This window comes from Globicephala melas, chromosome 8 (assembly GCF_963455315.2).
Source record: "Globicephala melas chromosome 8, mGloMel1.2, whole genome shotgun sequence".
Classification (NCBI taxonomy): domain Eukaryota; kingdom Metazoa; phylum Chordata; class Mammalia; order Artiodactyla; family Delphinidae; genus Globicephala; species Globicephala melas.
The window spans coordinates 9,594,424-9,606,428 of NC_083321.1; the positions used below are offsets into that span (position 1 = coordinate 9,594,424).

The 12,005-nt window shown below is 63.3% G+C and overlaps 1 protein-coding gene across 6 annotated transcripts in view; it reads right to left on the reverse strand.

Annotated features, from left to right (window-relative positions):
* MYRF (myelin regulatory factor) overlaps positions 1 to 12,005 on the reverse strand; it is a 33,745-nt gene that overhangs the window by 4,796 nt on the left and 16,944 nt on the right. For 3 of the 6 annotated variants that reach the window (XM_060303093.1, XM_060303095.1, XM_060303091.1), the window contains exons 6-23: positions 11,167 to 11,417; positions 10,950 to 11,073; positions 9,099 to 9,294; positions 7,155 to 7,231; positions 6,861 to 6,971; positions 6,375 to 6,465; positions 5,820 to 6,020; positions 5,460 to 5,571; positions 4,861 to 4,970; positions 4,020 to 4,180; positions 3,875 to 3,947; positions 3,511 to 3,599; positions 3,151 to 3,219; positions 2,636 to 2,716; positions 2,395 to 2,483; positions 2,106 to 2,285; positions 1,599 to 1,850; positions 179 to 284 (exon numbers count right to left, since the gene is read on the reverse strand). In XM_060303093.1, the coding sequence (XP_060159076.1) occupies positions 179 to 284; positions 1,599 to 1,850; positions 2,106 to 2,285; positions 2,395 to 2,483; positions 2,636 to 2,716; positions 3,151 to 3,219; positions 3,511 to 3,599; positions 3,875 to 3,947; positions 4,020 to 4,180; positions 4,861 to 4,970; positions 5,460 to 5,571; positions 5,820 to 6,020; positions 6,375 to 6,465; positions 6,861 to 6,971; positions 7,155 to 7,231; positions 9,099 to 9,294; positions 10,950 to 11,073; positions 11,167 to 11,417 (2,373 nt within the window). The remainder of the gene's footprint in view (positions 1 to 178; positions 285 to 1,598; positions 1,851 to 2,105; positions 2,286 to 2,394; positions 2,484 to 2,635; positions 2,717 to 3,150; positions 3,220 to 3,510; positions 3,600 to 3,874; positions 3,948 to 4,019; positions 4,181 to 4,860; positions 4,971 to 5,459; positions 5,572 to 5,819; positions 6,021 to 6,374; positions 6,466 to 6,860; positions 6,972 to 7,154; positions 7,232 to 9,098; positions 9,295 to 10,949; positions 11,074 to 11,166; positions 11,418 to 12,005) is intronic. The other 3 variants (XM_060303094.1, XM_060303092.1, XM_070046108.1) reach the window with 2 other exon arrangements.

The following is a 12,005-nucleotide window of genomic DNA, read 5'->3' on the forward strand; positions in this document are numbered from 1 at the left end:
CTCAGCCCCCAGTCTACAGTGGAGCCCTTCAGGGGCCTAGAAAGGGGCTGCCCCACCTTGAGGGGAAAGTTCCTCCCTGAGGGGAGCAAGATCTGAACACCTGGACCGCCTGGGCTCATGTTACCAGAGGGAACCTGTCCTGGGGCGGGGGTGGGGGAAGGGAGGTAGCCAAGCCCACCTGCAGGCATCCTCTGAGGAGCAGTACTGGGACGTGATGGGCATCGAATTCTCCAGCACCTGGATGGAGGTCAGGGACGGCACTGGGTCTGCAAGGAGAGAGGCCACTGGTGCAGGAAGGAGCGTGAGAAGACAGGACACAAATGAGAAGCAGCCAAACCTGTCCTTGCCCGAGACTCGAATCAGTCATTCACACCTCAGCAGGAATAAATTTCAGGTTATTCTTTCCAGACTCCCACAACGGCTGGGGTCACGCCACCATCTTCCCCAGCAGCCCTAGGACTACACAGTTCCCATGAGCCTGAGGTGTGCCTCCCTGACGGACCCAGGACACCCACAAGTAGGGATGGGTCTTCCATATCCCCTGCATGGGGCGTACAGGAGCCCGCTCTTCAGGCCCCTGTCCCTGACTGCACACATCTCTTCCCAACTCGGGGTACAGTGACGTCAAGTTGGTAGCTTGAAATCAGCCATGGCGGCAGTATTCACACACACAAATCAGGGCCCCACTGTCCTTCGAAGACTCAGCTTTCAATGTCGCCTCCTCCAGGAAAGCCTCCCCAATCATCTCCGCACCTCAGTCCGGATTCTGTGCCCTCCCCAGTCGCCAAGCTGCCTGTGTGTCCCCTCAGAGCCTCACCACACTGCTGTTTTCGTGTCTGTGAGCCCCTGGGGGCAGGACACATCCATCTCCATCACCCCCGGTGCCCTGTACGGAGCCAGTCACAGAGAAGGGGCCCAGGAAACGGCTGCCTGGTAAGCATCTACCCCGTGGGGCTTCCCCATCACTCTGAACTTCAATCTCGGCAAACCAGTTTCTAAGCCTTTTTTTTTTTTTTTCTCTCTTTAAGCCACAAAACCCATCAAGTGGAAGTTGATGAGGAAGCCCAGTACCTAGAGCAGAGGTGCCTGGTTGAAGCCAGGAAGGTTCTCGGCCTCCCCTTCAACCTCCAAGGCAGCCCTGGGGATACTTCAGAGAAACCCGGTTTGAAAACAAAGGGTTCTCTAGCTTTGTTAAAACCAAAGGTATGAGGTTTGGAAAACTGGGGGGACTCTGAACAGTAACCTTCTTGCCCTGGCGTGGTGACATAAAAGGAGCCACGTGGACTTGGGATCAAATTCCACCCCTGCCGCTAACAGGCTGTATGACCCTGGGCAAGTCACTTCACCCAAGTTTCCATTTCCTCATCTGAACAATGGGGACGATTCCTTTCTCGCAGGACTGTTGTGAAGATTAAATGATGCGATGGATATAACGCTATATAATCAGCCTGGCCTGACTCCTGGGACTTAGTAATGCTCAGCAAATGTCTGTCGACTGACAATTCTGCACCCAGGTATTCTGGTGATGGGCTGAAATGGGCCCTGGCCAGTGAGCCTTGCCAGGTTGGGCTGAGCGGGGGAAGGGGTAGGGCAGGTACCTGGCTGGCTCCAGGCCTGGGTGGGCTGAGCAGAGCTCAGGCCAAGCTGAGGGGCCCCTCGGCGGCCCCGGACATGGAGACCAAGGCTTGGGCTGTTCTTGGCTTTGCCCTGGCCTCCAGGAAAGGGGACCGCAGGGCTGGCCACAGGGTCCGAGTTCTTTGGATGCTTGAAGTAGCCAATGCCGTTGGCTGACAGGCCCCAGGACTTGGCTCTGATGTTGGTGGCTGGCAGCAGGGCCATCTGGCTGGGGCCTGTGGAGAGAACCAGGCACAGGCTGAGAGGCAGGCACGGGCTGCCTCCTGCCCAGCTGTCTTGAGGGCCCGACTGGACTCTGGGTGGCTCCCTTCTATCTCCTGGTCTCCTCAGGGGGAACCCCCAGTCTTTCTCCAGAGCCTCATTCTGGGCTCCAGGAGACCAGACCCTCCCACCAATGAGTCTCTGGGGCCTTTCTTAGGCCTCCTGTAAAAACCCCTCCAACCCAAAACCTGGCCCCAAGCGAGCCATACCTGAGCGGTTGGTGGAGGGGCCGGGACTGGGGCTGAGACCACGGCCAGGATTAAAGCTAGGGGCAGGGGTGGGGCTGGGGCTGGGCGAGGAGCAGCAGACGACTGGGCAGGGGCGGCTGGAGCACAGGTCCAAGGTGCGGAGGGCTGGAGCTGGGGCCGAGCTGGTCAGGCCAGTGGTAACTGAGGAAGCCAGAGGCTGTATGAGCTGGAGTGGGGCAGCAGAGCCCCCGACCCAGAACACAGCTACCGCTCCCCATCCCACCCCTCCAAAGCCACGCCCCACACGCACCCAGCAGCAGAGAGGGCTGCGAGCCCGGCCGCCCAGTGGTCACAGGGGACTGTCGGAGCTGAGTGGTCCCAAAGCTCTGGCTGGACCTGCTGGGGAAGGGTGGGCTGAGCTCAGAGGGGCTGGGAGAGCCTGAGCAGGAGGCCTGGGAGTCCCAGAGCAGCGGGAGGGGCGCGAGGAGGTGGACAAGGAAGGCAGAAAGGAGGCAGAGGCAGGCGGGAGAGGGCTTGGTCCAGACACGTACCATGGGCACATGGCCTCACTCCCCCCAGGGTGCTGGGGCTGGAGCAGGGCCAGAAGACAGGAAGTGGACACGGCAAAAGAGCTAAGGGGCGGCAGAGAGGAAAAGAGGGGGCAGGCACAGGGGAGGAGAGAAAGAGAAGACACGGTCAGAGATGGCCCAAGGACTGAGGGTGACAGTGGGCAGAAGAGCCCAAGGCCCCACCCTGGCTCTCCTTCCCCTACCCCCTGTTCTAACCTGGGCCGCTCAGATGCCCCCTGCCACTCAGAGGCCCAGCCACCTGGAGGAGCACTGAGTAGGCCAGGGAGAAACATCGGCTTCAGTACGACTGCGAAGCAGCTGCCCCCCTTCCAGAGAGGCCTTCCCACCCACCCCCACAAACTCCTGGCGGGCTAAGAGCCTGAGGTGGAACCCCCTTTAGAGGAGACAGCCTCCAGGGCTCCTCCAACCCTGGGCTGCTCACCAAAGCCCCGCCCGGCCTGGCGATGGCCCCCGCAGCCAGGCCTCCAGGGACATACCCATCAGTTTCCACCAGGTCCTCCTCGGTGCGCAGGCTCAGCACATACAGTGTAGACATGGACACCACGCTGGGAGCCACAGGAAGGGGCCACTGTTAGAGCTGGAGCCACCACCCGGCGCCCTCTCTCCAGGGCGGGGCCTGTGGTTTTTGCTCCCAGGGGCTGGACTCCCAAGTGATGCCTGTACGCGGGTCTCCCCAGTCCCAAGGGGAGGAGACAGAACGAGGCAGCCCCCCTTCCTTCCCCGAGACCTCAGCCACTTCATCTCCCAGGCCCCGCCCTCCTCTTCCCCCAGGACTGGGCCCGTGGGCAGCCCGACATCCCTGGCCAGCCGCCCCCAAAGTCTGGGGGACAAGTCACCTGAAGGCCATGACCACCACCAGGGCGATGATGGTTCCCTGCAGGAAGCGCTGGCTGATGCAGGCCTGGTCTGGGACCACAGACGATGACTGAAGACCAAGAAGAAAGGGGGAAAAGGCCCAGACTTAGGGAGCCCATGGTCTGACCCACGGTGGGCTCTGCTGGAGGTGGGGTACTCATCCCCTTGGGGGGCAGAGGGAGAGGAAGGAGAAACCAGGGGCTGGGAGGGCTAGAGGATCCAGAAGCGAGGGGAGGGGAGGGGAAGCACCTGGAGTCAGTGAGCCTGGAGAGGCGCCAGCTGGAAAGGGAGGCCACGAGGATGGGGAGGCCCCAGTCCCTGGCCCCCATCCCTGCCCACCCTCACCTTGCTGGCCACCTTGGGGGGCCTCTTCTTGTGGGGGACGCTGCCTGCCCGGCTGAACTGGCTCCCTGCGTGGCTGCAGCAAGAGGGCAGGGTCAGAGGTGCCTCTGGGAAGGGGGTCTTGCCCTCCCCGGCCCCGAGCCCCCACCTGAAGGCGCCCGAGCTGCCGGTGGACTTGAGGCTGTCGAGGCGCCGCAGCTTGGCCAGCTTGTGGCTCCAGCGCTCCAGCTCATCAATGCGCGTCTCCAGGTTGTCCGTCAGCTTGCACAGCTCCTTCACAGCACCCACGTTCTCCATGAAGATGCGCTCCTGCCGCAGCAACGGCCAGAGTCGAGGGCACAGTCAGCCCCTGGGAGCCCCAGGCTGTGGGCCCACTGGGGCGCCTGAGGAGGGCACTCAAAGGCTCCCTCCCCAGGCCAGCCTTGCCTCTCGTCCAGCCTCAGCTCCCTCGGCTCCCTGTGCCTGCGTCCGAACAGCATCCCCCCTCTGCACCTTTCCCCACCCACGGTCAGAACCCGCTGTCTCTCAGAGGCTCCCACCCTCCATCTCCCCATCTGATGAACACAACGTCTCAAGACTTCAGCAGAGGCCAAAACACATCACATGGTGCCCATCCTCACGCCAGGAAGGTTACAAACATTATCCTCACGACAAACCCCACGTTTAAGCTTTGCCATAACCACATTAGAACTTCTTAGCGGTAAGTGTCGTTTCCCTCCTTTTGCAGGGGAGGAAGATGACCCTCAGAACGTTCCTCTTGCTCTTGATCGCACAGCTGCGGACTGGCAGAGTCCCCACCTCCCACCTCCACCTCTCCCAGTGGGGTGGGGAGGGGGCTCTGGAAGCAGCATGAGAGAAGACTGGGGGGCAGGGGGAATGCTCCTGTTCTCTGCACTTCAGTGTCCCCGGTCTCTACGGAGGGCGTGAACGCCCTCCAGCGGGTCCACCCCTCTGCCCCTTGGGCTCCCTTCAGTCCCTCCTCCACAGACCTTGTTCACCACCAGGAAGTTCTCTATGGTTTTCCCATTGGCAAAGACCACGTCTCCAGTGTCCTTCACGGCCTCAGGCAGGATCTCCTTCACCTCCTGAGCGATGACACCTGGGGAGGGGCAAGCCAAGTGTGTGTTGCGGGGAGGACTGCCCACAGCACCGTAATGTAAGCAGGGGCAGGGATCGGTGAGGGTGAAATTCTGGGGGCTAGAGATTTGGGATCCAGGGAGCCCCGGAGCAGGGGGCTCCGAGGCACAGGGTCGCAGTTCCAGGGATCAAGGTGTGGGGTTCCCTGGGCTAGGGATGGGGGCATATTCCAGGGAGTAAGGACTCCAGGGGAAAGGGAGCAGGGATCCAGGAGAATAAAGGCAAGATTCATCTAGGGAACAGAGGAGTGAGGATCCCGAGGCCACAAGTCCCAGGCTTCCAGTGTCAAAGGGCAAGGGGTCCGGCCCGAAGGGCAGGTCTTCCGGAGGGCCGGGATTCCCGGGGGCAGGTTTCCAGGAGTCATGGGAAGGGGTTCCCGGGAGTAGGGTTTCCAGAGGACAGGGACAGGGTCGGGGTTACCAGATCCCAGCCTGCGCACGTGAATCCTTACCCGTTTCTGGCGCCGCGGCCTCGATGCCAGCAGTGGCGGCAAACTCTGGCTTGTATCTGTAGTGGACCAGTCGCATGCGCGAAATCCTCTTCAGCTGCTCGGTGGTGTCCACCTGCGCGGGAGCCAGGGCCGAACTGAAAGCCTCCCGTCCTGGGCCCGTCCGGAGGCAGCAGTGTGGAGGGGAGACCCTGCTACTAGGGTCGCGGGATCCAGAGATCCAGGGCCAGCCTCCCCCAACTCCTTCCTTTGCAGCCCCGCCCCCTACAGAGCCCCGCCCACAAAGCAAACCCGCCCCCCGCGGGCAACCCCGGGCACCAGTTCCTCCCGCTCAGTTGTCCCCGCCCACAGCCCCGCCCCCACCTCCTGCAAGTGCTCCTTGGCCCGCAGATCCGAGGGGTGCATGAGCGAGCCCATGACCTTGACGTTGCCGTGCACCACCAGCGCCTCATCGGGCCGGTCTGTGTTGATGCCCACACGGCCATGGTGGAAGACGGTGTCGGGCACCTGCGCCCGCTGCCACAGCACGTCGCTGTCACTCTCAAACTGGCCCGGATTGGAGGCCTAGCAGGAGTTGGGGTTGGATCAGTCCTGGGGGATGGGGAACCTGCAGCGCCCTGGGAAAGGGGGAAACCCCGCAGCCACCTCTCCAGCTCCAGCCAGACCTCCTCACCCCACCATGAGGGGCGGCTTAAACTGTCCCTCCCATTGTGGCAACCAGGTCCAGGTCCTGGCCACCTCCACACTTTACTGTGACCCGGACAGGGTGGGAGCCTTGCCCAAGGCCACACAGCGAGTGCCCAGCAGGGTCAGCATTCCAGCTCCTGACTCCTGAGGACCCCTGTATCTCTCCTGGGTCTTGGGGAGTCCCCAAGTCTGGGGAGGACTCTCAGCCCTCTGCGGCGAGGTGGCCCTCACCCGCACGATGATGCGTTCTGAGATCTGGGCGGCCAGCGTGTAGTTCTGGTTCTGTGCGTGGGCCTGGAGGGCCACCACCAGCATGAAGTACCTGGGACACACAGGGGTCTTAGAGGCACCCAGGGGTCTGCCCCACTGCCTCCCCACCCCCCGCCAGCCTTCCTGGGTCAGATGTACAGTGCCCACTCGGTCATCTCGCCCAGGCTCCCACCAGCCAGGAAGAGGGCATGAACACCCCGTCTTACAGAGGAGGAACCTGAGTCTCCACTAGGGGGCGGAAATTCCCCAGGGCCCACCAGCTAGGAACCAGGCTTCTGCTCTCCCATCTGTAAGTCATTAAGGAAGGGCTCTGAATCCCAGGTCCCTTTTTTGTGAAATGGGTGAGTCTGCGGGACTCTGTGCCTGGCATGCTATGTGGGGTGGCACCCTCCCGCCCCTCGTCCTCAGAAACGGAGCGGCTCCAGGGCAGGGGCGCAGCCCGCTCACCTCTGGTCAGGGTTGGGCTTGCCCTTCTTGCGCATGTTGTTGGCGGTGGTCTCGCTGAAGTGCAGCCTCCCCACAGTCACCTTCGTGACCTGCTCGGGGGGCAGGCTGACCCTGCAGAGGAGGGGCAGGGTACTCAGGGCGCAGGGAAGGGGGCTGCGGAGAGCCAGGCCGCAGGGGGGCACTGGGGTCAGGAGTGTGTAGGAGGTGCACACTGTGGGTGCACTCCCGCACTCCCCTCAGCTCCTGCCAGGGTGAGCCCTCCTGGGGACCACCCGCCACGGGCCAGGCACTCACGTGACAGGGTTGAAGGGCCGCTTGCTTCGGTCCGACTGCGACTGCTCGATGTTGATGGACTGGTTGAGGGCCTCCAGCTGGGGGAGGGGCAGAGGCCAAAGGCACCTCAGGGCCCAGGTTCCCCACCTGGTTCCGCCCTCCTTCGGCCTCTCGGCCCAGGCCTGGCCCAGCTGGGGCTCGTGAGGAAACCGAGGCCCTGCCCTCCCCTCAGCCCACAAACGCTGGTGCCTTCTCCTACACGCCACACATCCCACAGCCCCACACCCACGCCACTCCCCCACCTATGTGCACACGCATGAGCGTGCACACACACACTCACCCTCACCGGCCCCCACACCCGTCCGCACACCTACCCCAGCCCTGAGCACACACCCCGAACCGGGCTCCGCAGCCACCCGCTCACTCGTCACCCAACATTTCCCAGACCCCGTCCCACACCCACTTCCCCTCAACCCCCCCACGGGCGCTGGCTGCGCTGCTCGATCATGACACTGAAGGAGTCGCACCCGGCCGACCCCCCGGGAGCTCACGGGCTCAAAATCAACCACCACTGTGGCGGTGCCGGGGGATCGCAGGGGAGGGACCTCAAGTCAAGATGGGCCTCAGGGCAGGTGTCCCCGAGGACGCAGCAGTGTGAACGGTGAAGGTCAAGGAACAGCGGCGGCGAGCCGGCAGAGGAGGGATGGAGTGGTGTTCAGCGGGCGTCCCCGAGAAAGGGAGCCGCCTGGGGGAGGCGGGGCTGCGACTGGGCACAGCGAATGGCGGGAACGGGTGAGGCTGGGGTCCCAAAGCCCTCTGCAGGCCCAGCCTAGCAGTCAGGGCTTTGCTGGGGTGAGGGAGATGGGGTCCCGGAGGCCTTGGAAGGCAGAATGGGAAAGATCTCAGGCAGGAGCCACAGAGGAAGCTGCTGAGGACAGGTCAGACAAGGAGGTGGAGGTGGGGGAAGGAGGAGGGGACCAGGCAGAGGGGAGTTCTGGGCGACAGGAGGGCCTGGTGCATGGTGAGGGGTGGGCAAGTGGGCCCCGGAGTCATGGCTCAGGTAACCAGGGCCCTGGAGCCCCGTTCCCAGAGAGGGGGCCCGGGAGAGGGGCAAGTTCCCAGGGAGTTCATTTGGGGGTGTGGCACTGAGACGGCTGACAGCGGGGTCAGAAGAGGGGTCTTGGCGGGGGGGCGCAGGCTTGGGATCACGGGGTAGAGAAGGAAACGGGAAGCGTACCTGAGAAAAGGGCTGAGGGGCCTGATGCTTAAGGGGCAGGCATGGGAGGACAGGCGGAAAGGGGGGCCTGGACTTAGCCACGAGGGGTTTCCTCAGGACACACTCACCTGGCCTTGGGCTCTTTCGACTCCCCCCAGCCTGCCTGCCCTGCTGCCCTGCCCTCCTTGCCGAGCCCCAGACCTGCCTTCACTCCGTGCAGCTTCAGGTAGAAGCAGTCGAGGGGCTTGAGGCCTTCGGGCGTCTTGACGTACTTGGGCTCCCCCAGCATGCCTGCCCCCCTGCCCTCCTGCCCTGCCCTCCTGGCCGAGCCCCAGACCTGCCTTCACGCCGTGCAGCTTCAGGTGGAAGCAGTCGAGGGGCTTGAGGCCTTCGGGCGTCTTGACGTACTTGGGCTCCCCCAGCATGCCTGCCCCCCTGCCCTCCTGCCCTGCCCTCCTGGCCGAGCCCCAGACCTGCCTTCACGCCGTGCAGCTTCAGGTGGAAGCAGTCGAGGGGCTGGAGGCCCTCGGGCGTCTTGACGTACTTGGGCTCCCCCAGCATGCCTGCCCTCCTGCCCTGCTGCCCTGCCCTCCTGGCCGAGCCCCAGACCTGCCTTCACGCCGTGCAGCTTCAGGTAGAAGCAGTCGAGGGGCTGGAGGCCCTCGGGCGTCTTGACGTACTTGGGCTCGCCCAGCATGCCTGCCCTCCTGCCCTCCTGCCCTGCCCTCCTGGCCGAGCCCCAGACCTGCCTTCACTCCGTGCAGCTTCAGGTAGAAGCAGTCGAGGGGCTTGAGGCCGTCAGGTGTCTTGACGTACTTGGGCTCGCCCAGCAGGCCGATGTACACCGTCACCTGGAAGTGGTTCTTCTTCTGGCAGACGAAGGCGTCGTCGCCCACCGAAAAGTTGAAACCCTTGTCGGCGTCCACGCGGTAGGTGAGCATGGGCCTGGGGACAGGTGGGGGCAGTCACCCGAGGCCCCGCACACCGGGCTTGCCCTGCCCGTCCCACCCACATGCCTGCGTTCCAACGCAACTTCCCACGTGGTGCCCCCACTTCTCAGAGATGGAAACTGAGTCCCCAGGAGGATTGGAGCTCAGGTCTGCCAGTGCCTCAGCCCATACTCTTCCCACTACGTGCCTGGGACCACCCCACCCTGGTGATGGGGGCAGGTTGAGCAAGACACTTGGACGGGAGGGAACTCCTGAGGAGGGGGCCTGACGGCCCCTCACCACACTTGGCTTCTTCCCAAAACGCTGCCCGAAGCCCCCTCCCTCACGGGAGCCGGGGTGAGAGGGGATGCGTCTGTGGAGCCTCACTGCGCCTGACAGCTGGTTGCCATGGAAACGGTGGAACCAGGCGCCGGCTCTGCGCTGGCCCAGCCCCTGCCCACCAGCTTGCTCAAGCCCCCAAACGTCCTCATTCTGACTCCACCATCTGCCCGGTTGGGGAGGGGGCACTCTGGGCAGCCTGGCCTCAGTCTCAGTTTACACATCTGTTGCTGGCAAGGTGTTCCAAGTCTGGACCCTTTGGGGGACCTCCAGGTGGACTGAAAGGGGGTGATTGTTGGCCCGCCCTCACCCAGGTCCCCAGGCACAAGCAGTGCCCCGGATGCCCAGGGCCCGCCTGGAGGAAGCTGGGCAGGGACAATGTTTCCAAACTTGTGGGGAGAGGCCTTTGGGCCTGGCTAACAACCACGGGAAGGCCCGGAGCTCACTACTTCTCCCTCCCTGGGCTCCACCCACCTGCCTGACCCAGGGGAACACCCAGGAAGTGCCTGGGCCACACTGGGGGCCTCAGCTGCCAACTTCCTGGCCTTGGGACCTGGGGTGGCAGGGCTGGCCCAAGAAGTATAGTAGTAGGAATGGGAGCTCCTCACCAGGCCATAGGGCTGAACAGCCAAAGACCTGCCCCCGCCACCCAGACAGGGCCTCAAGGGACCCTTTCACCACTACCTCAGCTGGACGCCCCCTGCCCCAGCCCTGAGGGCTTGTGGCTAACAACCCGGCATAGCCTGGGACACCCAACTCCAGGAGGCTGGTCTAGCTGCGAGAGGGCCAAGTCCCAGACACCCTGCCCAGGCCTGGCAATGTCCAAATGAGCTGATGGTGAGCCATGCTCTCATCCCTCACTGGCCTTCCGTGGGAGTGAGGGGACTGGTCCCGGAGTGCTCCTGGCCAGGTCCCAGGAAGCTGAATCCACATGGGTGGGTGCTGAAGGAGAGCGAGGAATGCCCGGCCAGCCTCTGACCCAGTCCTCCCCCACCCACTCATCCCTCCCCTCCAGGGAGGGGGCTGCTGGAAGGGCCTTGCTGACGCTCTGCTTCCGGCTACCTTCCTGGAATGCAGAAGGAGGAGTGGGGGAGGGGAAGGGGGGGGCCAGAAAACACCCCTCCACCCACCGGCCCCTCCCTGGCGGACACCAGCTTCTTCAGGAGGCCTCGGGCTGGCTCCGGAGTCAGGAACCCCGAGCGCCAGTCCTAGCGCTTCCCTGAGCCTGTCTGCTCTTCTGTGAAACGGGACCATCTCGTGGCCGGTGTGCTCCCCAGCCCTGCTCTAGGACGGCGTGGCCAGGAGGGGTTAGGGGGAGCACAGGTCACTCACAGCTCTTTGTAGTTTGCATCGTACAGTGTCGCCCACTTGTTCTGCTGATGTGGTTGCCACTTGATGGACTGGTAGTTGGGGTCCAGGTAGGAGCCACTGAGGCTATCATTGTCCTGAAGGAGACCTGGAGAGAGAGAACGGCCATGGGCCACGGGCTCTGGGCCCCGGCGCCCCCCCACCCCCCCACCTTGAAAGCTTGAGCAGGCCAGCCATGTACCTGGTGAGGGTGCACCTGGGGGGTGCCAAGGTGGCGTCTGGACCCGGGCGATGCTGAGGGGCAAGGAGCCAGGGCCGGGTGAGAGCGGGCCCTGGGGAGGCCAGGGTGGGGATGGGGCTCGAGCTGGGTGCGGTGGCAGGGATGTCACGGTCCCGGGCTCCTGTTTGATCATTCCATTCAGCATCTGGGCATTGAGGGTGTTGGGGGGTGATTCGGAGTGCTTCCTCTTCTTGGAGGGGTGTGTGGGGAGCCTGGGGGGGACACAGGTGTGCACCATGGGGGGCTGGCCCTCCCCGAGCCCCCTCCCACTGGGCAGTACCCCCGCTCCCCTCTTCACCCTGTTTCAGCAGGATACGCCCAGCCCAGGGGATACCTCCTGTACGAAGCCCACGCCTTTACCTCCGAAGTGCTCCCCCATCAGTCTGTGTTATCATTCTCTTTCTGTCCCTCCACCCTACCCCCAAGACTGTGGAATCCAGGAGGGCAAGACCCACACCTGACTTGTCTGTGTGTTCCCATCACGCCCAGCAACTGGCCCGGCACACAAAGCGCTCAGAATCGTTCGTGGAATGAACGAGTCTGTCCCTTCCCTGTGGTGTCATTCTCAGTGTCACTCTTTATAGCGACGGCTCTTTGGAGAGCAGCCTCCATGGTTAGAAACAAGCCACAGAGGGCCTGGGCCACAAAGGCTGGGAAAGAGCGTTTCCTGGGAAGGGGGCTGACGATTTGGGGGCTACACAGCACCCCTTCCCCTTCTGGTTTACAAAAAGCTTTGCCAGTGGAATCTTTCCTTGAATGAAATCTTTCACGAAATCTCAATGTGCAAAACAGATAAAAAA